This window comes from Pseudopodoces humilis, chromosome 12 (assembly GCF_049639895.1).
Source record: "Pseudopodoces humilis isolate 2021_Gansu_Grassland_sample_001 chromosome 12, ASM4963989v1, whole genome shotgun sequence".
NCBI classification, from domain to species: domain Eukaryota; kingdom Metazoa; phylum Chordata; class Aves; order Passeriformes; family Paridae; genus Pseudopodoces; species Pseudopodoces humilis.
Window position 1 is genome coordinate 3,959,046 of NC_142211.1, and position 27,730 is coordinate 3,986,775.

General features: G+C 38.2%; 1 protein-coding gene across 4 annotated transcripts; it reads right to left on the reverse strand.

Annotated features, from left to right (window-relative positions):
* Positions 1-347: 347 nt before the first annotated feature.
* LOC148183292 (polyadenylate-binding protein-interacting protein 1-like) lies at positions 348-27,508 on the reverse strand. 4 transcript variants are annotated; one of them, XM_088061519.1, is made up of 11 exons: positions 27,461-27,508; positions 21,074-21,243; positions 14,801-14,989; positions 11,099-11,211; positions 9,741-9,852; positions 8,352-8,477; positions 6,234-6,340; positions 5,737-5,854; positions 5,555-5,609; positions 4,907-5,000; positions 348-2,501 (listed from the first exon to the last, which is right to left on the reverse strand). In XM_088061519.1, the coding sequence occupies exons 2-11, from the start codon at positions 21,170-21,172 to the stop codon at positions 2,408-2,410; spliced, it is 1,107 nt and encodes a 368-aa protein (XP_087917645.1). In that variant the 5' UTR covers positions 21,173-21,243; positions 27,461-27,508; the 3' UTR covers positions 348-2,407. The 4 variants fall into 4 exon arrangements, with proteins under 4 accessions (XP_087917645.1, XP_087917642.1, XP_087917644.1 ...); XM_088061516.1 differs by lacking the exon at positions 27,461-27,508 and adding an exon at positions 23,898-24,225; XM_088061518.1 differs by lacking the exon at positions 27,461-27,508 and adding an exon at positions 23,529-23,640.
* Between the last annotated feature and the right edge of the window lie 222 nt (positions 27,509-27,730).

The following is a 27,730-nucleotide window of genomic DNA, read 5'->3' on the forward strand; positions in this document are numbered from 1 at the left end:
TATCATGTCATAAACTGATAGCACAGTGCAACAACAAAACAATCCTGATCTTGCTCCCTTGCTCTGAAAAAGAGCACTGCTGTGGACACATAATGCATATACAGGAGTATATACAGGGTTAGGTACCACAACCATGTGGACAGACTGAGCAGCCTTGTAACCAGAGAGTTTTGTAGCTAATACACAAATACGTAGATGAAAGATGTTATCTCAACCCTATCATGCCACACGTTGGCCACCAATTGAACATAGTTTAACACCAGCTTGAAACTATACTCCAAATAAGGCACTCCCCTTCCCCCCACCCCCTTTGATAAGAGAGGAACAAAGGCAGAGACTGGGTTGAGATAATTTACTGAAAGCAAACAGCAATGGAATAAGAAATCCACAGTGACAGCAAAATATTAATAACAAAAGCATGTGAAAAAAAAGAAAAAGGTGCTTTACACACAAAATGTGTTCATCACCTCAACTTAGTTCCGTGTGGCCACTGGGACAAAGACAAGAAAGCAGATGCTCCCTGTAAGTCACAGGTATCAGTCGTGTCCATGTGGCCCCCTGGGACAAAGACAAGATGGCAGGCACTCCCTGCACTTGGCTCTCCCGGTCCCTGAGCTTGAGGCAATGGAAAACAATTATAGGAAAAATCCCTAAAAGCTAGATCATCCACACTGCAACATGCTGCTGCTTCAGACTGCTACAATGGGATTGGCTCCACTCTGTTTCACCACTGCTTTGGACTGCTCCACTGGGCTCCATTCTGTGTGGCTGTTGTTGCTTTTCAGTTACGCCTCAGAGCCACATTTGCTTCTTTTCAGAACTGCATTCTGGAGCTGTGCCTCAGAAGCGTGGAAAGAGAATGGGCAGCAGCTGTGGCAGAGGACAAGGTGCACAGGGTTGATCCCAGAAACCCCCTCCAATGAAGAGAGGGAGACAAACGGTGCCATTTCCAGGGGTGTGCTCACCTCTTCTTCCCTCCCAAAGCTACACTCCCCAGCAATTATGTAGGTGATATAGAATAGCAACCTAGCCATGCCCACATGGTTCTGAACTCCTCCTCTGCAAGCAGAACAAATGCATATTTTAATGCAAAAAATAATATATATTTTTTTTAAAGCAAAAACACAAGATAGTGAAAGCTATATGAAAGGAAATAAAGCTGGTTAATTTTTTTTCTTAAAACTTCAACTTAAATGAGTATGTTAAATACCCAGAGAACAGTCAGTACTCACTGTATTAGCAGATACACAAGTAATTTCAACAAATGAGTAAAAATTATTTACATGCATATTTATGACACATGTTCTTTACAATAGCCTTTTGGGAAATATTTCCCCTTTGCTTTTGATAAGGGGTTCTACTCAGTCTAACCAGTAACAGGTAATAGAAAGAAATAGAGCTGAATTTGGCAACAACTACAATGATATATCCTAGGAAGACTAACACAATTATATGGGTTCAAAAAACTAGCAGTTGACTTCAAAATGTCAACATTTATGAAATATCAGTTTACTCAAAATACCAAATTAAACTATATAAAATAATTAGAATAATGGAGAAAGTGACAAGGATTGCTGAGAGACTGGACATGCTAGATAGTTTCAAAAAATATATCAAGCACTGCACATACTCCTGGAGAAGCACGGGTTAAAACATAAATGTATTCATGTAATCTTGAAGAACACAGCAAATTACAGGATAGTTTTTGCTTGTAAAAGTTGAAAATAAGCTTACCTGAACCAAAGGTCTTGAAAGAACCTGACTTCCAAAACACTGCCTGGTTTTTAACATATCAACATGTAACATGTTTATTCTAGGAAAGAGTTCAGGCCTCACATATATGTGTTTTGGAAGAGGAAGGAAAAGGAAAAAGAAAACCAAAACTCCCCACAAAAATAAACCTTCACAAACCACTTATCGTGATTTCATGATTGTGATCTACAGAAAAAAACCCAAAAAATTCATTGATCATGTGCTCTTTAGTCAGAAAAAAAAAAAAAATACCAGATCTTGTATATGGTAAAAAGGATATGTCCTAGTGTATACTAAACCAAGCAAGCAATTAAACTGAAATTGATTTATTCTTCCTCTTTTTCCCCCGCAAGGGTAATCCTATGGGACAGCTCTCCATTAAATTTTCATTTCCATTATGATACTTTTAAAATCAATTTTATTGCAGCCAAACACTGTTCATATACCTGTTCATAAAATGAATTGTGATATATACACAACACTAAGTTACAGAGTTTACAACTTTTGGCAAATTCTGTTTAACCAAACGGAAATTGAATAACTCGAGTACTTGGAGAAAGTGAACTTCCTTATTTTGGTACAAATGTTTTTTTGCCTCCCTGTACTCTAACCAGACCTAGTCTGGTTTATTAAACTAACATTATTGTGTAACATCTCACTGTTTTCTCTTATGTTCTGATTCTAGACAGAATTTTTCATATGCTTCTTCAATTTCTGGATCCATCTTGTTATCAAGGTCATTAAAATACCTAAAGAAACAAAAAACACCCCCCCCACCAAAATTGTTAAGTTTATGTACAGATTTTCAGAAACAGTAAATAAGTGAAATATTTACATAGATGTCAAGGATAAAACAGAGCTTATGGGCCCTAGGAAAACAAACAGAAATCCCAAAGCAGCATAGATATGCACAAATTACTACAGTGTTTGTCACCAGTTTAGATAATCTTAGGCTGTCCACAGGTTAAAAGACAGAAATATTTCCAAGATGACAGAAAAATGCAATAATGTAATACAAGCTTTCAAAAATGTAATAACACATTTGCACAGATACATTTACAAAAAATATTATTAGAATAATATTAGCAAAATTTCAGTTGGTTAACATCCCAGTTCAAACACTGGGTCAACTCTCTTGGTTGCACACTAGTCAGAAAAATATATTTATATAGAAAACCTGTATTCCTATTTGTTGATATATGAAAGAAGGTGACCTTACTTCACCTCCCTTTTGTATCTGCATTATATTACCTTCTATTATATGTTAACCAGTCTTTTGGAAAAGATCTGTCTCATTTAGGTCACAGGAAAGACTGTATCCCATTAATGACAATCAGTATTGTGCAGAATGGAGACTAACGGTTTCAAAAAAAAACAAGATGGGAAGTGATAGGGATCACTTAATAGCTTTTTTATTCTCCTCAGTTACTGAGAAGTAACTTGAGCATTCCCTGTTTTCTCTAGGTCCAACTGGAGTTTTCATCACCATAAACTAGGACAACAGAGTTGTAGCTTGAACATGATAGTGATGCCTTAAGTTTTAGCTTTCGTATTTTTCAGATTCTGTGCTACCTAGGTATGTAGCTCTGAGCTTCATATTAAGTGTCAGTAATCTCTTCACAGAGTAGGTAGACAAAACAATTCCTTTTCCAGCTTGATACCAAGGACAATCGTTACAAGTTTCAGGCCCAAAAGCATAAACAACAGTGGACTGAAGAGAGAAAACAAGAAGGATGGGACTTCATAATCTGAAGCTGTAATTGGACAAATAACCCCAATATGCAGATGGACCAAAACTTATAAAAATGAGAGACCTTGTGACCAGTCATCCATTTTTTTTGTGACCATTTTGGGTCCATCTTGGGTGTAGCCCTGGCCAGGCTCTTGTACTGCCCAAGGTGTATCCTCTAAGGCCTTTTAATAAATACCTACTTTATTCTTAACTGTCTAGCCTCTGTTCTAGGTCAGCCTTCCCAAGGCATCAATAGTGTATATAATTCTAAACAGTCTTAAATCAGCAGCTATTGTCTCTCATAAAGGGTGCATTAGTTTCAGGTGCACAGTTTATTACCTTCTGTGCTTTAGTCCCAAACAGGGAATCAGCATGCACATTAAAGCAGATATCATATTTAGTTTGCTCTTTCTTTACTGTAGAACTGTAGACTTGAGAAGAAACTCAAGAACCCTTTTCCCTGATGTCAGTTATGAGAAATAGCTGATAGACGATCAGGATAGATTTGTCTAAGCCTTTCTTAAGCCTTCAAAGAAGGTTCCACAGTCACCTTGCATCAAGATTGACTCAGTCTTTCACATGCCACTTTTCAGACTTGCTGTGTTTAACTGCTGTCTGTATTCATTTTGCATTTAAGTTGTTCTAAACACAACAGTTCACAAGGGTAGTTTTTTCTACAGTATGATCTTGTTGATTTCTGGTGACATCACTAATTAATCTTCCAAAGTTCCTGTAACTCCCCTCAGCTAGATGCTGTCTCAAAGTTTTCTAACTTACTAACAAAAACACTGATCCAGACCAGCACTCTTATCACACAAACACAACACTGAAAATGCTTTTGAGTATCAAATTATTATCTGAAAGTCCTCCTTCAACCAGTACAGAGCTCAGAGCAATTTATTTTAGACTGTATTTCTTTCACTGATTTCCTATCAAATTCTTATAAACTGCTGTCAGAAGGTGAGACTATATTCCCATCTACTGCTTCCCCTTTTACCATTAATTGAGGGAATACCACTTATCCTGAAGAGAACCTTAACAACTTTCTCCCTTTGAAAGACACTGAAAATTTTGTAATTAGCTAGAATGAATGAAGTTGTCTCACTACCAACACCTGAAGGTATGATGCATCATTTTGCTTGCAAATTTTTTTCTAAAATGCAGAAGAGAGTATGTTTGCACATGTGCAAAAATATATGAAGTTTAATTGCCCTACTCAGTTGGATAAATATGTTTCAAACTTGTGTGATTACAAACCAACTTACACCTGAACAAACACATCATTTCCATTGTAAAACTAAATAATAATTATTAATTTCATTTTTTAAAAGATTGGATTCCTAAATTTGCAGTAAAAATAACTAGTGTTAAAAAAACCCCAACACCACCCCACAACAACTATCACTCAAAAAGAAAACATACTGATCTCCAGGTCCTGATAAAGCCACGCCATTTTCTTCATAATCTGGAAACAAATCCTCTCTTTCAAGCAGTTCTTGGTATTTTTCTTGGTAATCTGCCATAGTAAAAAATGAGACCCAGTAATATATTAGTCCTCTAAATTAATGTGCATCTATACAGTTTGAAAATAGCCTATTTAATGAAACCATAAATGGTATGAAACATCAAAAAAACTCCCACTACAGTGTTTTCTCAGGACATCAATCAATCTCCAAGAATGATACCTACCTTCCCAAAGAAACAAAGGTAGTCACAGTTGTCTTTACCTCAAATGATATTGTGCCATGTTGCACTCAGATTATAGGAAACAAAGAAACAAACCCTTTTGCTACTAACAATGGACAAACAAAAGAAGACCTGTGGAAACCAAGTGATGAAGACTATGGCACAAATTCTTCTGAACTATATGAACTCAACTGCACATTTTCCATTTCAAACATTTACTTTCTTTTAACACAGAATAAGGCATGTGTTACATAAAGCCAGGAGTTCAGCTATAATTTTGTCTGTTAAGTTGTATGAGTTTCAGATATCTTGAGAACAACTTTTTATGTACTTCAACATGACATAATTGCAACTTTTTAAAGACTGATAAAACAGGGGACATACCTGGATCTGCTGCAGTGAAAGGAATGCCATCAGAAGTATAAAATGTTGGTTCATTCTAAGAATAAAGTTATACAGCAAGTTATATGAGTTCAGAGACAGATGTTTGTAGCTTTTAGCAATGTGATTGTCTATGAGTCAAATTCATATTAAACTAAGGAACTGAAATACCAGTACATTCTTACCATAAAATAGTTAGGGTCATTTTCAGGAGTAGCTTTTGTATGTGGAAAACTTTCATGAACTCTACCCCAGTTACTTGATCGTAGTTCCACTACTTTCAGAAGCATATGTTTCACATCTCTGAAATAAACAAAAACAGCACAAAAGTTACAATTATATGTGCAAAACAATAATTGGGCTAATGGTTGGCTAATGGAGGAGGGGAGGGTAAGGACTTAAACCATAGAAACAGAAAACACAAACAGAAAACAAACATACATAACAATCTCATTAAGTGGAACATTAATCTCTAGTAAAAGATAAAAAACAGAACAAAACCAATACTGAAAGAACCACTCCCCCCACAATTCCTACATGAAAGTGACTAACATATCACCTTACTTTTTGTAAATGAAAGTTTTTTAGGAAATATTTTGGATATGGTCATTATTCTTGAAGATTTTTAAGATGTTCTGTTTAATATAAAAGCAAAATACTGCAAATAAATTTATCTTCTCACCTGCTACAGTTTGCATCCAACACAACATTTTCAATTCTCTGAATCATTTCTTCCATATCATTCTTTCCTTTTTCTTTCCAGGCATCTTCTAAAACTGAGCCTGCCAACTAAAGACAAGGTATTAGGTTTTGTTGGGGGTTTTTTTTGCTTAGTATTTTTTTCTCTTTTAAAGTGAATTATAAAAGTTTAAGAAACTGTCAACAGAAGACTATCTTTAACAATCCATAGCATTTAGATGCATTATGTGACTACCTGAGGGTTGAAGGTCCCAGTCTCCAACATCTTTTTGTTGAACAAATTAATGACCACATAGTTTATTTTAGACTACAGACAGTATGGTAACTCTATGTCCAATGTTGCCCAGAATTTCACAGCCACTTCCCTCATTTCAGTCTTGAAATGTAATTTTGAAACAACTCTCCAGTGATTTAATTACACTGTGAAACAGTCACATTACAACAAAATGCATTTTTTAATATTGCAGTGATTTCTTGTAAAAAAGCATTACATTTCATCATCTTTCTTAGACTGTGTATCAGTGGGACATGGAGGTTGCATTTGACCATACTATTACTTGTGTCACATTGACACAAAAATATTGCAACATTCTGAATCCTGCTGAAAGGATTAACAGCATTTGTCAGATCTTAATTGCTTTAAATAAATGTTATGAACAAAGAGACCATATTTTTGCAGATGATGCCAAAGGCTTACCTGATAATAACAATAGGCTAGTAAACTTTAGAAATACTTCAGTCAACATACCTAGAATCAGATATGCCAGAATTTTACCTGGGTATGTGTAAAGAGGAGCCAAGAATTATCTGACCAAGCCAACTTGAGTTTTAATACATAAAATCTGTGAGACTGAAACTGTTGCTGAAAGAGCATTAGCAGCAGTATAGAACTGCTATGGATGAAAGCCTTTTCTTTTAAGAAGAGGTACTTAATTCATTATCCAATAATTAATTGCACCGTAGGAGATAAGAGTTAAACTACAAAAAATTAATTTTGCCACTATGGTCAAACTTAACAGGAGTTCCTAATTGTCCTGGGGTGAGTTTATGATGCTGACATCCCCAGTCGCCTTGTTTATGTTATATATTAAGTTCTGCACCTTTAAGACTGGCTCTGAGAGCGAAGGTGGGAAAGAAGAAGCGTGCCGTTTGTGTTAAAGGAAAAACATCACTCCCACACATCCTGCTCCTGGACTGTGGTGTCTGCAGCACGGACAGACAGCAGGACAGAGCTTCTCTTTTGCTTTTAGTTAGTTTTTAGCTAGCTGAGGCAGAGGAGTTCCCTGGATCTTTTTTTCTTTTTTTTCTTGGATCTTTTCAAACCTGCTCTGGACTGAAAAAATCCCAGACAAACCCTGGAAGCTCATGCCTGTGGCCCACCGGGGACTGAGCCTTGGCACTTTCCAGCTCCGGAGGGACTGATAAGAACCTGAGCGAGCTGAGCTACACCACATGAAAAGGACTTTTCTTCCTGGATTTGCCATTTCACTGAACAGCGAGAGGTTTTATTGTTTAATATTATTCAATTTCTGTTAAATAAACAGGTTTTTTCCACTTCTCTCCAAGGAAATCTCTTTTCCCAAACAAGTTGGGGGGAGGGTCCACTTGAATTTGCTTTTCTGGGGGGACCCCATTTGGAGGTTCTCTCACAAATTTGCCCTAAAACAGGACACTAATCTACTCAGCATAAATACTACATGATCTAAAAACACTTGGAATGGTGTCTGATGATACAAAGGAATAAAATGCAAAGATAAAAGCAAGCACTTGTTTCACATTCCCAGTTTTCTACTGCAGTCCTGCATTGATCCTAAGTAATTAGATAACTCTAAGAAGGTTTAATTAAAAAGAAATATACTGCAAAGCAAATAGGTGAAAAGCCTGTATCTACCAGTATATGAAAGGGAAAGGACAACAGGAGACATCTATTGCTTCAGTTCTGAATCCAGTGTTTCATGAGGTAGCCCAGTCTAGCTACAGATACACTTCAACATTTGTAGGTACTTGGAGCTTCTCTCTTCATTCAGGACTATGATGATATATTACAAAAAATAAAAAATGAACTTTTTTTCTTTTTCTTCTTTTAAAACTACTGTCTCACCTTCAACAGTTTCACTGCACACATCAAATTATTATCCACAGGGTTAGAGAACAGCACATTTAGTAATTCCCGAAGGCCTTCTTGAAGAATTTCTGCTCGTGTGACTTGTCCCTTTGTTCCTTTAATCTGCAAAATATATTAAAAAAAACTAAAACCCAACTACATTTAAAAGACTTAAGTTTTAGAAATTAATTTAATCACATTTTCTCTCTCGGATGCTGTATGATTTGGTTTGTGATTAACATAGTTGAGCTCTTCAGTTCAAAGAACGTCAAATACCGTAACTATTTCTAGAACAGAGTTGTATCCTTGCAATTCTGACATACATAACAATGCCTGCCTAGCATTTTTTGTTTGCTCATAAATTGCTAAGAAAAGCTGCAAAATGCCTGGCAAGTGATCCACATCATCCCAAGTTCTCAGAATCCCATGCTCTTTTCCCATCCTACCTTATGCATTCTCTGCAGCTGCAGAGTACCTTACTTCTAGAAGGCATTCTTTATATATTTAAAAATTAGAAAAAAATGTTTTAAAAATAAATGGTACTGCAAACTGGGAAACTTCCCCTCCACCAAATCCTTTGGAAAGCTTCCTTTTTACTTCTAGTAAGTGAAAATTAGATTTCAAGGCCCATTTATGAATAAAAATGGAAGACTCAGAGTTTTCTTTCCTCATGTCAGCAGAATATTTTAGTAGTGTCTGCTTAAATCAAACCTTTGAAATAATTCAGTTAAAAATATATTTTAAGGACACTACAGTAGTCAGTGAACTTACTGAACTCATGGGTATAAGAGTCAAATAATTTTTATGTGTACATACATTTTTTTGTACTTATCAGAAACAAAAAACTGATCTAAATACAAAATTTCATGCTTCATGTATAAGCCAAGGACCCAACCTTCAGAAGAAATATCTTTCAAGGTCTGCATTTTTATTGTTCATTTTGAAGAGTCCCACGCCTTCCTCAAGCATTTGATAATAGCGCCTACTAGTGGTTGAATACTGAATTACATGGATTATCAATACCTATCTGTTTCTGGTAGGTTGCAACATTTTCTGTGTTGTTTAAGTGTAGTAATCTGGTGTGTTTACGAGACAAAAGAAAATACCAAAAGCTTCATTCCAAAGGTAGTTTATAGCTGGTTATTTTTATGTATTCTTACACCTTTTTTTAATCTTTATATATTTCTCTTCTGATGATCTTGTCCTTTTTCTGTTTCTAGGACACAAATTATAATGAAACTGTTCTAAAGCACTTTTACTTTATTCCCCTTTCCCTTTAAAAAAACAAACTCAAAAACCCCACACCTCAAATGATATTCCATTTTAGTGTTCACTTAAACACAACAAAAATTAATTAATATGAATGACATACAACTTTCTTCTTACCTCTAGGTTAAGGTAAAGTTCAGCTAAGAACAACACAAAAGCATGAAATTGTTTTTGAGCAGTTTCATCTCCTTTGGCAGCTTCATCTCTATTTTCATACTCTGTTTGGCACCTAAAAACATTAAAGAAAAAATCATATAATCTATAGACAACCCAACATATGCAACATGCTACTTATTTAATAGAATGCTAAGAATTTATTCACTGCATTAGAACTATTAAATGCTGAATAGTAGGAAGTTTGATTTGTGAAGTGAGAAGACTTCAGAAAGAATGCAGATTTTTGTTCTAGGTGAGCACTGAGATATCTGAGAAAGCAAAATGAAATAGGGAAAATTGCAACATGTAAAAATTAAAAGACAGTTACACAGTTTATATATTAGAATATGGGTCCAGGAAGTTTAACATGGACAGACAAACATCAACAAAAATAAAATAGGTGTACTCTGAAAGATGTTTTCCCCCTTTCAGGGTGCTGCCCATATTGTTTTAGATGCCTTTACATTTATTCGATAAATTCTTTATCCTACCATTTTAAGTGACAGAAGCAAAATTTAGATATAAATGCAAACAGTGGGGATTAAGATAACATCACAGTGAGGTAATTTTTAGTATTCAACAACTGTCTTCTTTTAAGTTTATCATGCCTTTACTCCTAAACATAGGTGGACTAAGTGAAACTTCTAAAGTAAGAATAAAGTCTGGAGCTTAGGAAGACAAAAGTCCTTTAAGAAAAAGACTAATTTCTAAAGAATTCTGAAGTATTAAAGTGTACTATTCCTTCAAGTGTCATACAGTAAGATGTAAAAGGAAATATATCCATTTAAAAAATGTTGCATTTTTGTCAACTGTGAAGTCTAATCATTATTAAACCTTAATCCCCCAAATTCTGTAGTAACTGAAAATTGAAGAAATTTATCCTTCTGGATTTTATGCATCATAGATGTACAGTCAGTTAGCAAACCAACAAATAAACTTTTCACAACAACTCCAGCCAGAAGAGTAATTAAAGAAAAAACACAATGAAATAAGCCCTGGCAAGAGTCAGAGGACAAAGACAATACATATATATGCATTTAGTATATATTTAAAGTTCACTACCTTCTGAATTTACACTATAACTTGGTATCAGTACAATATACTCAACTGAAAGGAGCCTACAGAACTTGGAGTCCTATTTTCATATTAAAAATATAAAAAATTAAAAATATATGTTAGATGTCTAGTATGTACCTATGCTTTAATAATCTTCAATCTAAATTTCTCTTTTAAATATTCACACTATGTTAAGAGTTACATACAAAAAAGGAAGACAACCTGAGAAAGTAACAGGATTAAAATGACACACTGTTACTGACCTTTGAAGTAACAACTGCCGAAAGCTCCCACTTTGTGGACTAATGGTTAGATGGTGAGATAGATAGTTACACAACCGTGCTCCCATGTAAGAAAAATTTGGGACAGATGTGGCCTTCCAAAATAAAAGTGGAAAAATAAATTATTCATAGCACTCATGATTAGGTTATCAGGAAATATCTTTAAGAGATTTTTGAAAATCTGTCTAGCAACAGTTGACTAGACAATTGAAGAACAGAAGATTAATAATTACTATTTCTCATGTTATTTTTTCTCTCAAACACTTTGCTATATGCATTTCAGCACTTTGAAGTTCATTATACTGATTTTGTGGCTTTAAGAAAATAACCAGCATTGTGCCATTTGTCCTCAATTCTACTTCTCCGTTGTGACCTACGTGAAAGAGTATCTGAAAGTCACTTTTAAGCTGTTAATAAAAAAACCCAAAACAAACCAAAACAAAACAAAAAACCCCACCAAAACCAAGAGTGGACATTAAGACTTTTTTTAAGGACCAGTGTGTTAAAATAAAAATCTGGGATAAATAGCTCTTACACTGAATGAAGTTGATATATTTATTTTTGACAATAAAGAACGCTCAGGGAAAGAGTACAAGAATATGGTAAGTAAAGATAAATACTTTCTCCTGTACATGCTCCAGCAAACTGCAGAATAGCAAACTTCTGATTCAGGTATTAAAACTGTATCATTACAGTTAATAGTTCTTGATAAGTCCTTTTTTCTAAAACAAGTCCAGTTACTTTGAATATTTACACTTTTATAATCTAAAAACAGGTGATGGCAACCAAATTCCACAACATAAGTTATACATTGTCTGAAAAATATTTTGCTTTGAAACTGATACTTGAAAATTCCAAGAGGTGGTAAAAGTAATTTGGAATCCATTAGTGTTTACATTCAACCTCTCTTAGAACTTAAAGTAGAACATTCCCTTATTTTGGCAATTTATTACTGCTCATTTTTTTGGAGTCTCTTCTAACAACTTTGATATTATTTCTCAATTATAGCTTCAGTGAAAAGAGGCTCTGGTCTAAGTAATTTAATCAGCTCTGCCAAAAAAAACCCACCCATGGATACTAAGAATTCATTAAACTTTTCCTTTGGCTTTATCATCTTTGAACATTACTTTTATATCTGTCAGTGCTATAAATGTTTGCATGCTTTTGCTTATAACATGTTTGAAAAAGTATCTTGCCATTATCATGTGAATGCATTATAGCTACTTACCTTCTACAGGCAGAAGAAAATATGCACTAAACATAACTGTACTATGTGCATTACACTACTGGAAAGAACTGAGATATCTTTGAAAGATACAACAAATTTAAGTAATTAAGAAAGTTAAATCAACTTTAGTTTTCAGTAAGAGGCATATAAAATAGCTAATGAGCTTTTTGGTGCTTTAGTTCAATCAGTTGCTTGAACTAGAAGAGGTGGCCCCCTTTTTATAAGGCAAAATATGTTACTTAAATTACACTTCTCTTTCCTAAGGGAAAAAAACCCAACAAATTCAAAACCGACCTCAACCAAAAAAAAAAAAAACCAAAAGCCACAAACAAACAAACAAAAATCCCCAAAACCACCACAAAACAAACCAACAAAATCCCACCAAAACAAACCACCACACAGTCAAAACCAAAAACTACTTCAAACATCATCTGTATTTTTTTAACCCATTATCTTCCCAATTAGTTGGTCTGTATTTGTGGTTGCATCAAATACTGAAACAATGCCATTTGGGGTATTTTGACCTGGCATAGCACACAGAGACAAAAATAAATAAATAAATAAATAAATAAATAAATAAATAAATAAATAAATCTCATATCTTATAACCAATTATTATAGTACAATGATGTCTTCCCTGAATTATTGTTGCTTTGTAATCCCAGTTTATCTCCAGCTCCAAAAAAGTCAAAATCTAAGCATGAAGGCTAGCCTATCAATACATACCTTGAGAAATTTTACTTGCTGTAACAGCGACAGTACACCATACTAACTACACAACAGTCAAGACTCTTAAGCTATGAAGTCAGTGTTCAACTTTTGGAAAACAAGCTAACTGGCACTTCACTCTGTCAAGGCATAAATGGATTAGGAAGAACAGGGGGAAGTATATAATTAAATCTTACAGACAGGCTAAGATACCTGATACCCAGATGAAGGGAAGATTGTACAGGATTTTGGTTTCTTTTATTTTAGCCTTTTTTCCTTCACAAACCTAGCATCTGTAGATCTGCTCAAACATCACTGGTGCAGATTCTTATAAATATACTTCAGCATTTTTAAATGAAGTTTTGAGATAAACCAGGACAAGTAAAAACAAATACTTGAACAGAAGGTCAAGATAGAAGAATAAGCATAGTTGACTGACACTCAAACACTGTCATATCCTGACATACAATGAAGCTGAAATCATGTGCTTTTGGATACCAGGACAGCATTTTGCACTAAGTTTTATTTTCCAGAAAAATTATCTTTCAGACTGATAACATTCAATGCTTCTCAGTTAAAGAAGGCACATCCAACCCTAACATTGGACTTGTTTTAAATAGGGGGAGAGAAAAAGAGGCAACATTAAAATACTTATATTAAACAAGAGTCAATTTATTAAACATCTATGAAGTTTCTTCAAATAAAGTTATATGGAATATTTTCATCTTTTATTAACTTTTCTCCATGTGTCCAAATAAAGGATGAAAAAATTATGCTGCCAAACACAGCACAAGTAATCTTAATGTCTAACTAAACTATTCTGAATTAAATGTGTATCAATTCTGTATTAAAGAAACATAAGCCTCTACAGTTCTTAAGATCCTACACAATGTGTGACAATTACGCAGGTTCTACATACCCCAGATTATTTCACAGTAAAAAAATCTGCAAGTATCTGCACTTAAAAGGTGCACAAAGTTTACATTCTTCAATGCAGAATTTGAAAGCAACTCAGGATAATGGGAGATACCTAATGTAATAAACAGCAAGCAGAAGTGACTTCATTTTCTGCAGAAAGCCCAGAAGACAGTAGCAGCAGCTCATTTGCTAAGCAACACAGATTAAGCTGTTTTTTCCAATGGCTCCCCCAATTAGTACAGAGTTCAGCTCAAAGTCTCTGTCCTCATTTCCATGACTATCAATGGGACTAGACCTAGTTACCAGCAGACTAGCTTTCCTTTTCTCTAATTATGATGTTCTGAAATAGTTATAATACCAAATGAAGAACAAAGCTTGTCAGTAAAAAGAGCATTTTCCAAAGTAGGTATAGTTTTTTTTTAAAATACAAAAGAACAAAAAATATCTGTTATGAAAAATATTTTTGTAGGATATAATAAAAATGTACAACTGACAGTCTCTGCTATGTAAATCCAGCAATTCAAATATAACTTCTTCAATGAACTGCTGTAATTTCAACTCTAGTATGTGAACTGAGAGATTCAAATACACAACAAAGGAAACAGAGTAAATTAGGGAAATTTATCAACCAGCCAAGTATATCTCACTTGAGCTATCATTACAGTTTATTGAGAAAAATCTTTCCCTATACATTTCAGTCCAAAAAGAAAAATTCAAACCATTAAAATATTATGTAGCCCAATGACATAACAAATAATACTAGCATGCATATCTTGCACACTAGGTAGCACAGGCATAACATCCATGTTAAGACAGAATACACAGGCTACCTGTTGATATATGAGTTCAACAAGTTCTTGCAAAGTTTCATCCGCAGTGACCCAGCCATTCACTGTTTCAGCAAACTGCTCTATTTCAGTTTCAAAACAACCTGGTTGATCGGCGAGGTGATTTAGAAAGTCTTGTACATATTCTGCCAAAGTCAGATAGCCATCATATTCATCTTCAAAGGAAGAATCCTATAGCAGTGAAAGAATATACCAGCTATTTAAAAGGAACCTTAAATAAAGTTGTCACACTTACTATCTCCAGAAGTAACCATATAGCCCTTAGTCTTAACTCCTGATGCTCTGCATACCTGATAGTGATCTTTATTACACATTTCACTTAAACATTTTTAGCAAATATAGACCTCTGCATCAAAAAACTCTAGTAGTCAAGAAGTAGATAACATGTTTTTATAGAGATTGTCTCCCAGCAAAACACATCAAAAGACAGATTAAAAAGAAATTAGTTTGCCAAGTTGACTGTAAGATTAACTAACAAATACATAAGTATACCTGCTAAGAGTAAAATTACCAAACTGAGGCTCAACACCCTTTCCTGATGCACACACAAACTGTGCTACAGCTATATGAACTGTAGAAGAAAAAATAATTGAAAATTTGAAACAAAATATTTTGAGCTTACCTAGAGCACAAAAGTGCTCCAAAATATGCAGGAGGGAGAGAAATTACAGAAATACAATACAGTGTAATGTTCCCATGTATAAAATACAGGCAGGAAATAATGCATACTTTATCAATGTTTTTGCTCCTGCTGATGGAACAGAAAGCCACTCTACTAGGTTTGTGTGGCCAGATTTTGGTAGTGGGGGGAACTGCAGAGGTAGCTTCTGTGAGAAGCTGCTGGAAGCTTCCCCCATATCTGGCAGAGCCAACACCAGTCAGCTTCAGGATGGACTTGCCACTGGCCAAGGCTGGGTCAATCAGAGATGACAGTGATGCCTCAGGGATAACATAGTTAAGAAAAAAAAGTTATTGTGCAGATGTAATTGGGGACAGAGGAGAGTGGAGTGAGAATATGTGAGAACAACTCTGCAGACACCAAGGTCAGTGCAGAAGGAAGGGGAGGAGGTGCTCCAGGCACTGGAGCTGAGATTCTCCTGCAGCCTGTGGTGAAGACCATGGTGAAGCAGCTGTGCTCCTGCAGCCCAGGGAGGGCCACAGGGATACAGAGATCCTCCTGCAGCTTCTAGAACAGCCCATGCAAGAGCAGGGGATGCCTGAGAGGAGGCTGTGTCCCCATGAGATGCCTGTGCTGGAGCAGGGTCCTGGCAGGGACCTATGGACCCATAGAGAGGAGTCCACACTGGAGCAGGTTTCCTGGTAGGACTTGTGACCCCATGGGGGACCCACACTGGAGCAGGCTGCCTGAAATACTGACCCTGTGTAAGAGGGACGCACAGTGGAGCAGTTTGGGGAGAGCTGTTGCCTGTGGGATGGACTCACACTGGAGAAATTAATGGAGAACTGTCTCACATGGGAGGGACTCCATGCTGGAGCAAGGGAAAAGACTGACTCCTCTCCCAGAGCAGTGGCAGGAACAATGGGTGATGAACTGACCATAACCCCCATTCCAGTCTCCCTGTGCTGATGGGGGTGGAGAAGGTAGAGCTGGAAAAGGGAGGGAAGGTGTTTTTAAGGTCTTATTTTACTTCTCATTATCCTGCTCTGATTTTTGTTAGTAATAAATTAAATTCATATCTCTAATTCAAGCCTGTTTTGCTCATGGACAGTATTTGGTGAGTGATCTGGTCCTTTACTCAACTCATGAACATTTGTTATATTTTCTCTCCCCTGTCCAGCTGCAGAGGGAAGGGAGTGAGAGGTTTTGGTGGGTGCCTGGCATTCAACCAGGGGCAACCCACTAATTTTGTCCATTCAAAAATGGATGTATGTAACAGTCTCTAAAGTCAATGCTGTGTCCTGGATAATTACAATGCTAGTATATGAGAAGAATAGCATAGGAAGGAACATACTTTGTGATGTAACTAGTAATAACACAGTACAAATAATTTTCATACTGTACAAAAGATTGCGAAAAGTGTCTCATGAGATCTCAGAAGAGCAAGCAGGAACCTGAAGAGGGAACTGCTAAAGAGCTGATAATAATTAGTGATTCAAGACATAAGAGTAACATACAAGATATCAGAATTCTCAACTGATCTACTATTTAATGTGAAATAAATTTAAATATATTACTGCAATGAAAAATCAAGCTAAAAATGATAACCACTTTTTCTTTACTTAGTAGACATAAATACACTGATAAGGTTTATAATTACATTCTCCCTCTTCCCACCTTCCCTCCCTTAATGAGGGGTTATCCTTCACTTTCTGTCTTCAAAATGCCTCATTTTCTTCTCTACTGCAAAGCAACATGGATCTGTGAAAGATAAAAGCTCTGGATATGAACTGTGGAGAAAGACAGATACACATTGCTGAAAATCAAGTATTGGCATTAATTTTACAACCTGTAAAAAATGTGTGGGGAAAAATTCAGATTTTCCAAAATTCTTTAAAGACCTGTGTTGTAAGAGTATACAACTGTGGATGCTAGCTCTGGAGCAAGCAGCAGGGAGCCTGCAGAAATTGCAGGCCGCATAGCTTCCTCAAGTCCAGCTTGAGAAAGTAGCTTGGGAAGTTTTAAGGAGGATTCAAAACAATTCTCAGAGACAGAAAACAGCCGTGCCAGGTGCTGTTTGTCTGTCCCTTATTTTCTTTGCAGGAGAAAGTCAGGGGGTGGTGTGCACCACTGACCAATGATGGTAATGTAGTGATTTGCTGACCAACGAGAGTTTCCTTTCTGTACTTTCCACGTATCAGTCTATAAAACAAAGCTAAAGTAATAAACTACAAGATATTCTCCTGACCGACTCCCTAGAGAGTCTATGTCGCTCTCCCAGCCGTTCCTAATAGAGCGACATACAACTTAAGCTAATGAGGGACACATCAATATATAACAGAAGAAAAACTAGAAAGGTTTCATATGATGTGTAATTGCCCAGTGAATAATACTGAAGACAAAGTTAATGTGGTTCAGCAGAAATAGTATGGATTTAAGGAAATGCTGGCAAATCATTATTACTCGTAAGGATAAAGCCTTCAACAACCTGATCCAAGTTTATTTTGCTCTGAGTTGGGATCGGACCAGAGGAACTTCAGAGGTCCTTTCCAACCTAAATTATTCTATTATTCTAATGGTTTAGAGTTTATGAAGCCAAATAATGAAAGCTAACAAGCCTCTAACTTGCTAAATATTCTATTTCTCTAAAGAAAATCAAACTTTACCAGGCAATTTCAAACAGCTCAGAAAAAGTTTTGTACAACAAACTATTTTGGTCCACAGAACTATGACATTATTTTGCAACAACTGCAGCTTAGTCACATACAGCACAACTAGTATCTCTTCAAACAACCTGTTTGAAAACTCTCCAGCCAAGTTGCAGGGGATGCAGCTGCTGTAGCTAGTAAAAGAAGCTGCTCTTTCTGAAAGTCATCAGGTTGTTACATTTAGTAGAGGAAGGCATATTCCTCTCATCCTCACCTGATAAAAATTTCACTCTTGGAGGAAACATCCTTGTTCTGTAAGGGACTCCAATCCCATTTGGTATACTGGTGTCCTTGTATTCATACTCCTCTTCCCATTTTGTAATTAAAAGGCTAACCACAGAGGCTAAACTCAGCACCACATTCGTCTACCTCTACTAATTATGCAACTTCAAAGGCAGTCTAGGTTTTAGTAATTACGCCAGGGAACAGAACAAATGGGAGAGAAAAAAAAATAATAATTCAAACTTTATTATATGCTGTATATTGCTAAATTAGGAGCACTCAATACTAAAAACCTAATTAGATTTAGTCCAGTAACTTCTAGACATAAACCTCTCATGTTTCTCACTGGCAGATTTTAACAAAAGAGATAGAACAATGTACTGTATCAACTAAGTTTTGGGGTTTTATCTTCAGATTATACCTACTCAGCAAGTATACAATAGTTAATGCAAAATTATGTATAAAGACTGTTACAGGTACAAACCTCATATGACATTAATGGGTGATTTAATTGGCACCTTAATGTTTGACTAAAAGTATAAACCCCACTAGTGAGGCTGCTTAGCCTCCTTTTGGAAATTATTTGAAGAAAAAAAAAGGAGGTGGAGGGGAAATTCCACCTAAGATAATACAAATATCACTCCTAAAACTATTAATTGAGATCATTATGCCCTTCCGATAGAATAACAGTCATGTTATTCTCATATATCCATGTCAGAGAACAAGTCTGACATTTCCTACTGGCAATCCAAACCTCAATCTAGTCACCAGTTCTACTGCAGATATACACCACTTTCAATGGGATGGACAGCTGTATGCAAACAGAATCCCAAAGATCTTTCCTCCCCAAAGTCCTGGTAAAGTTTTTCTGAAAAATCTAGTATGCCTTGGATGCTGTAGCCCTTAAAGTATCTTCACAGGTAGCTGATAATTTTGAGTATCAGAACTAACTGGAGATTAAATAATCTAACAATCAAATGTTATATGGACATACATAGTAATTACAGTAATGTACAATCAAACATGGAATCAAACAACACATTATTTCTAAAACAATAAATGTTTAATAAATAGCAGAAAAAACCATGAATTTTCAGATCTAAAAATTTCAGGGAACATTATAAATGAAAGCTAAGTATTACTTGTAAGAAAAACTGAATTTTCTCAAAACTATTTTGTTTCAAATTTTAAAATCTATGGTGAAAAATCTGTAAGAGTAAAGTGTGCTAAATTCCTTATTTTTATTACAGGTGGACCCAGTTTACAAAATTAATTCAGCTATTAAAGAAAAAAAAACAAATTAAAAAACTCAAAAACCAACAAAAAACTAACAAACAAAAAAATCCCTAAACTTGGTAATAGTGAAGGATTAACAAGTCTGAAGCATCACTATTCTATCCCTAGTATATTCTGATTACATTAGCGTTCCTACCACATACTTCCAAATAAATGTTCTAGGTTTTGCTACCATTTTAAGAGTTATTTTCATTAACAAATGAGTCACTTGCATTCATAACATATTCCTACAACATCTGTGTGTTTTTGCAAAAGAGCTTAAAAGCAACATTGCTGGACTCAAAACTTTGTAATTATACATATGCACACCCATGCCATCCCAAATGGCATTTTTTCTTTATTTATAGAGAGCATGTAACATGTACTGGGGCAAAGTAGTATTTTTTCCTCCTAGATTATCCATTCACAGAAGCATGTTTGTACTGGCATTTGTCAATGGTTGTATATGATTATGGGCTTTTATTATACACAACAGTGATTTTATTCAGTAAGCTGGCAAAGCTGGTAATATCCAGATAACATCAGTTTTACTGGTGAGAAAAAAACCCTTCAAAATTCCAAACCACCATGTTTAGCATTCAAATCAAGTATTTTTCCCTAAGTTATTAAAAATATATTTGTTTCAGTATAATTGTTTATTATCATTTGATTGTATTTGTAAAAGCAATAGTTCCCACCTACTTATACCAGTACCAGTTTATCTGCCTGCATAACAAAAAGATATGGCCAAGAATTCACATAGATCTTCCCTAGAGTAGAATTAGTGTAGCAACAATATGGAAGACCTTGAGAGTAGAAAATAAGAAGTACCAACTTTTATTATGCGATGAGTGTACAATATGGATCGGAGATTACCCTTAGCCTGGCTGCAAATACATTTCATATTAGGTGTGCTGCTAGGAAACCTACTTTTTTGCCCTCTGGTGATACCCCTGAAGGAATTAAAAGATGGTACATAAAGTTAGGCAGTCATGGCAAATCATACCCATGGCACAGTAAATTTAGGAAAGGTAAAGGTTATGCTTAGAAAAGCTAAAGTTCAAGTTTTCTCCCACACTTGTTTCAAAAACCCTTGCAATCTGAATAAAAGTACGGCTAAGTTTTTTATGAAAATGCAGTGCAAATGTAACTATAACAGAGGTAGTTGTGAAAAAGACAGCTTACGCTGATGTTGGGTGTAATCAATAAGGAATGTAGTCATCTGGAGCAAACTTCAAGCAAAATACTAAAGGCTCTCACAGTATAACATTCACTTATCACAACATTCTGACTGTCTCCGGAGGTTATCATCCAAATTCTTGAAATCTCTTCAGCAAATACAACATTCAAGTTAACTGATACACAAGAGCACAACATTGTTAAACTGAATATAAGTAAATTGGCATATACTAAGAAAAGACTAACACTCACTGCAAAGTTCTGGTTATATCCTGATGGATAAAACTCAGGTGCTTTAACAGACAACTTTGATGTTACCACAGGAGCCACAGCCACCTGAGATTCAGCCATTTCCAGTCCAGAATCAGGAACTGAAACTTTTTCTTGTGATCCAAATGGAATTCTTGCCTGTTGCAGGTGTTCTGAAAAGTTTTTGATAAATGGATTTTGTTAATGGTTTTTCTTAGAAACCACTAAATTAGTAGTATGTATTCACACAGAGTACACAAAAACAAATACATCACTTTTTGGACTTTAAATATACTTTTACTTATACTATAAATAGACTTTCCTCCAAGCTCAGGAGGGATCCATCCCAATAAAGAGGAAGTCGGGTAAAATTGTCAGAAGACACCTGCATGGATGAACAAGCTCTTGGACAAACTCAAACACAAAAAGGAAGCCTACAGAGGGTAGAAGGGACAGGTAGACTGAGAGGAAGACATTGTCTGAGCAGCCAGGGATCAGGTTAGGAGAGCAAAAGACCTGAGAGAATTAAAGCTGGCCAGGGACATCAAGGGCAACAAGAAAAGCCTCTGTAGGTATGTCCTACCTGACGAATTTGGTGGCCTACGATGGGGTTACAGCAGTGGTGGATGAGGGAAGAGCAGCTACTATCATCTACCTGGACTTGTGCAAAGCATTTGACACTGTCCCACACAAAATCCTTGTCTCTAAACTGCAGAGACACAGATTTGACAGACAAACCACTTGGTGGATAAAGAACTGGCTGAATGGTCACACTCAGAGTTGTGGTCAACAGCTCAATGTCTAAGTGGAGACCGGTGACAAGTGACCTTCCCCAAGGGTTGGTACTGGGAGCAATGCTGTTTAACATCTTTGTTGGTGATATAGACAGTGGGATCAAGGGCATCCTCAGTAAGTTCGTTGATGACACAGAGCTGTGTGGTGCAGTCAACATGCTGGAGGGAAGGGATGCCATCCAGAAAGACCTGGAGACGCTTGAGAGATAGGCTTGTGGGAACCTCATGAAGGTCAACAAAGCCAGGTGCAAGGTCTTGCACCTCGGATGGGGCAATCCCAAGAACAAGTACAGGCTGGGCAGAGAATGGGTGGAGAACAGCCCTGGGGAGAAAGACTTAGGGGTGTTGGTTGACAAGAAGCTCAACATGAGCTGGTAATGTGCACTTGCAGCCCAGAAAGCCAATGCTATCCTGAGCTATATCAAAAAAGGCATGACCAGCAGGGTGAGGGAGGTGATTCTGCCCCTCTATGCTGCTCTTGTGATACCACACCTGGAGTACTGCATCCAGTTCTGGGGCCTCCAACACAACAAAGATGTGGACTTGCTGGAGCAAGTTCAGAGGAGGGCCATGAAGATGATCAGAGGGCAGAAGCACCTCTGCTATGGAGACGGGTTGAGAGAGTTGGGATTATTCAGTCTGGAGAATAGAAGGCTGGGGAGACCTTACGGTAGCCTTTTAGTACTTTGTGGGGGCCTACGAAAAACACAGAGGGGGAGTTTTTACAAGGCCATGGAGTGATAGGACAAGGGGGAATTACTTCAAACTGAAAGAGTAGGTTTAGATTGGATATTAGGAAGAAATTCTTCCCTGTGAAGGTGGTGAGACCCTGGCACAGGTTGCCCAGAAAAGCTGTGGCTGCTCCATCCCCAGAAGTGTTCAAGGCCAGGGTGGATGGGGCTTGGAGCAACCTGGTCTAGTGGAAGGTGTCCTGGCCCATGGCAGGAAGGTGGAACTAAATGGTCTTTAAGGTCCCTTCCAACCCAAACCATTCTGTCATCCTATACTTCAAATATATATATTTAATATGGATAAAGCTTTCACTTAAACAAACTCTAGGCACCTTTCTACATGACAGAAAGTGAACACAATCAATGTTCATGTGAAGGTGACCAAAAAAAGGGTGAGCCCTCTCTTTCCCCATGAAAACATGTTTTCTAAGAGCTAACCTGAGAAACTAGTAAATTTTCTTATGATATTATTGCTGCTTTTGGGTTTTTCTCACAGATTTTATATGTAAAGTCAAGACTCTAAAGGTCAATAAATGGAAGAAAACACTATTTCTTAACATAATCCTTAAAGACACTTAACTATAATTTTTGTACACAATTTTAAGAAATAATCCAATGAAACAGTGTTTTTTAAACCACATTTTCCAAATCCATGTTTATAGATTAGCTCCTAAATTTACTGAAAACATAATCTGGATCTACCTGAAAAAGGTAACCAACAAATAATGCTTTATGTTACTGTTGGGTTGGCATTATTTTTTTGTCAAACCTTTAGTCCAGAGTTAGAGAATTCTTCTGTAAGGGGAAGAATGAGAACATCTGCAGCCAGATGAACAAATGGCTAAAACACATACATACAGATGTGTGGGCACAGAAAGGGAGGGAGGGACAGAGAGAGAAACGTTGCAAGCAGGCTACAACGGTACATCATACCTTTACTTGGGCACAGGTCCATAGCCCAGAAACACGACTGCTCATCTAAGGAAAACTGCAGTTGCCAGGCCCCCTACGCAGCTCACCTCCATGCGGTGGCCTCTAAGCCCCTAGGTACGTGCGGTGGGAGAAAGTACGTGTCCCCGTGGCTAGGCCGAAGGGAGGTGTGTGGGGGAAGCCCCAGGGTTCCACTCTCAGTGGGACGGCGACGGGAATGGGGGTGGGGGGTGCCGGAGCAGCAAGCGAAGCAAGAGCAGTGCACTGGGCACAAGGGGAGCACAGCGGACTTTAGGGGGCTACTCCTCGATGCCTTCGGCACCGGGGGCCTCTGGAAGGGCGGGGAAGGGGCCACTGCACGGCGGCCAGTACCTGTGTTTCCGGTGCTCAGCGGCGCTGTCTTCGGAGGTCGCAACGGTTCCTGCTGCAGCAAGAGGCCACCCGTTTTATGCTGCTTTTCGGCCGAGACTGAACTGTGGGAACCACTACCCCCAAGACAGGCCCCACCACAGCTCTCCGACGCGTCCGCGCCGCTGAGAACAGCGCGACCCCGGCCCCGGCCAGCACCTGGAGCTCGGTCGAAACTATCCGACATATTCAGGTCGGGGTAGCTCAGGCGCTCATAGGAAGAAGCCAGCTACTCAATATCGCTTCGCCGCGACCCGAGCACTTCACTTTCAGTTTTACCCCCCCCCCCCCCACAAACCCCCACCATGCTCGTGCCCCCGGCCTGCTCACAGCGCCCCCTCGCGCCCTCTCAATACCCGTCGCCATAGCAACCTCAGTGGCACTGAGGCCTAGCACCACCCGCCGCCGGGAGGGAGACGAGCACGGCCCGCCAGCTGCCATTGTCACCCGCAGGTTTGGGTCAGGCGTGGTATTTGTGAGAGTTGTCCCCATCAGCTCGGCTACTAGGGGTTAAAGGCTCTCTCCTGGATGTCGGGCTGCGTAGCCAACCTAACCTATTCAGAACTGATTAGTCAGCTTCTCCCTCTTCTCCCCCAGCATGGACCCGACTTCCAACAGCAAACAAGTTTTGGGTTTGTGTCAGCAGCTGGTTCTGAGGCCTCGGGATGTATTTGAGTCACACCTCCCTCAAAACTCACAAAAAATTGGAAATGGCATTTTCAAAAAGGCAATATTCTCTTGTAATTGTTTCAGACAAGAACTAATAGCATACTGTGACTGCAACAGGACCAAGATTGCAGCTACACATGCTAGGAAACCTGTATGTAGCTACAGGTATCTGCTTTTAAAAGCATCATACCACACTGTGCATATGTGGCTTTTCACAAGACAGGGGTTTGTGTGGAAAAGTTGTAGGCAAGACTGTAAATTTAAGCCAACAAAGTTAACACACCAACTTTTATATATGCGAATGTCTGGTTCCTCTTTTGGGAAGCAACTTAAGTAAATTGAAGGCTCAGATTATATTTAAAGATGGAAAAGTACAATTATTCGTACCCAAGACTAAAGCCATTGAGGCAAGGACTTTTATGTTGCAGGGAACACCAGGACCAGACAATTCTGGAGGAATACCATGAGCAGTAGAAAATGCAGTAACACCCTTGATTTGGGCCAGTGGAACTCCAGACCATTCCCAACAAGCTCAGCCTGTAAGCATTACCCTAAAACCTGTATCAAAGCCAGTAAGGCAGAAGCAGTATCCTTTAAAATTAGAAGCTAGAAGGGGAATCAAGAGTCTAATAGAAAATTTCAGGGAATTTGGATTATTGATAGAATGTGAGTCAGAATATAACATTTCTATTTTGCCAGTTAAAAAGCCTGGGATGAATAAATACAGGCTGGTACAAGACCTACAAGCGATCAGTCAAACAGTTCAGAATATCCACCCTGTTGTAGCTGTTGTGAATTCATGTTGTAAATATTGGCTTTTCACAATTATTCTGATAAACATATATTATATGCTTTCACTATATTCTTTTCTCTCTTAGCAAGTTATAGGCTTAGATAGGAATTCTGAATGGTAAGGATATGTTTCATCCGGACAAGGCAAGACAATGGGAGGATCAAGCTGTGGAAAACAGGCTGTTATCAGCAGCAGGAAATGGAGAGCAAACTGTTATCAAAAAGCCGGTACCAGGACGTGGGCAGGGGGGAAAGATAAGCTCAGCTGCCCTCAGAAGAAGGATGAGGGGCCCAGACCCTTATCAACAACTGACCATCTGCAGAAAAAAGGAAACCAGACTCCAAAAGAATGCTGACCAGCTAGAATAATGATGACCAGCAAAAAAATTATGCTGACCAGCAGAAAATGAGACTGTGCAAGAGCATGATCCAAGAAGGCGGAACCAGGGAGGGGACATGCTTGAATATGCATTAACCCCTCACCGCAAGGATGGGATAAAAGGGGTATCCCTAAGATACCAGGTGTGCTCTTGGCAGCACGCCAAGGCACCCGGCCATAACTCTTTGCTTTACTTTATGTCTCTTATTGTCTTTATTAAACTTTTTTAAAATTTTACAGGAGTGAACTTCGTTTTTCACAAAAATTGGGGGCTCGTCTCAGATGAAGCACCTCGCCCCGGGGAAACCAGGAGATTCCAGGCGGGGGAAGGCGCCTCCCTGCCAGCTTTGGTAATCCGCTTTGGCTCTTCTGGTGTCATCGGTGGTAGCAGGGCAACACCCGGAGGACAAGAGAGAGACAAGTAAAGCAAAGAAAAATAAAAAAATCAAAGTAATAAAGTGCTCCTTCAAAACCCCATAATCTTTCAGGACCTGAACAGGAATTGGTAAGTACTGATCAGTGGGGTGGAAACGGGGGGATGAATGTGTGTGAATGAGACGCAAGCTGGTTACCCCAGACCTGCGGAGCGAGAGCGGAGTCCATACTACCGCGGTTCCTATCTTTCGCGAGAAAATAGGCCGGGAATTGGACGAAGCGAATGAAAAAGGAGTGAAAGAATCCCCCCGGGGTTACTGGGACTGGGGTCTCAGGGAGGGGTTGGACCCCTGGAAAGGAAGGAGTCGGGAGCTCTCCTAAGTTCAGTGTACTAGGAGACGGGACAAAAAGGGGATAAAAAAAATAATAAATCCCCGGGAATATTGCCAGGTTGAGGGCGCAAACCACGGGAAGTGTGGGATACAGTACCCAAGAAAATCTGGGGGGTTGGCCAACAACATTGAAGGTACCTTATTATTGTATTGTCTTGGTGTGAGTGAAAGTGAGTGTGAAAAGCCTATTAAAGAAATGAGAATGCATGTGTGAATGAGAGATCGTGTATAACTGTATCTTGAAGGGGGGAAGGTGGACTGTAACAAGAACATTGAGAGAGGGATTTGGGGTTTGTTGGTTTTGTTGGTGGTGCTGTGAAGGGTAATTAGTGCTTTAAAGAAGTGAACTCATGTTTTTTTTTTTAAGGGAGTTAACATAGGTATTTTAAAGAAGTGAACTGGTGTTTTAAAGGAGTGGAATTGGTATTCTAAAATAGTACAATTGGTGTTCTAAATAGTGGTACTTAAAAGGAGTAGGGTGAAACAGAGAACACTTGGAAAAATGGGACAGAGAACCAGTAAGCTGGCCTTAAGAGAAAAAAGAATTAATAAAATACCAGAGGATATACCTCAAGATAGTCCCCTCGGGGTCAAACTAGCAAATTGGGATACAGATCCCGATACAAAGGGGAAAGACAAAGTAAAAATGATCCAATTCTGCATGAAGGAGTGGGTAAAAAAGGAAATTAGACCTGATCATGTTTACTGGCCAAAATACGGGTCCTCGGAGGCTTGGATCTGCCAGGCTCTAAATATATTTGTGAATTCAAAAGAGCCATACAATCCAGAAGAAAGAGAATATGCCTCTTGCTGGTTAGGAAACACAGAACCTCTGGGAGCCAGAGTTTTTAAAGTATCTAAAACTCCAGAGGTTGAGCAAACAGAAAATAAAAAAAAATGGGACCCCCTGGATGTCTTACCTCCACCACTAACACAGGGAGCCCTCACGCTGCAACCAGCCGCAGGGGTTACCCAGCCTCCGGGAATTCCTCCGCCTCCAATGGCGCTGGGAATCCTCCCACCCCCGCTGATGCTGGGAATTCCACCCATCCCGGGAACTCCTGCCCCCCCCTTCGAACCGGGGAGAGCGCTGGGTGTCCCGACTCTGGCTTCTGCTCCACCCGCCCTGGCGGCCCCGGCTTCACTGCCGGACATCAGCACTCCGGCTGCAGCAGCTCCGGCTTCAATGC

Bases quoted from the DNA above. Each gene is read 5' to 3' on its own strand.
- LOC148183292 (XM_088061516.1), bottom strand. From the start codon at position 24,120: ATGTCGGATAGTTTCGACCGAGCTCCAGGTGCTGGCCGGGGCCGGGGT. The intron at 9,853-11,098 runs GTCAGTAACAGT...TAATGTTTTTAG, and splicing joins CGGCAGTTGTTACTTCAAAG to GTGCCAAACAGAGTATGAAA. The intron at 2,502-4,906 runs GTATGTTTTCTT...TTGTTTCTTTAG, and splicing joins TTATCAGGACCTGGAGATCA to GTATTTTAATGACCTTGATA.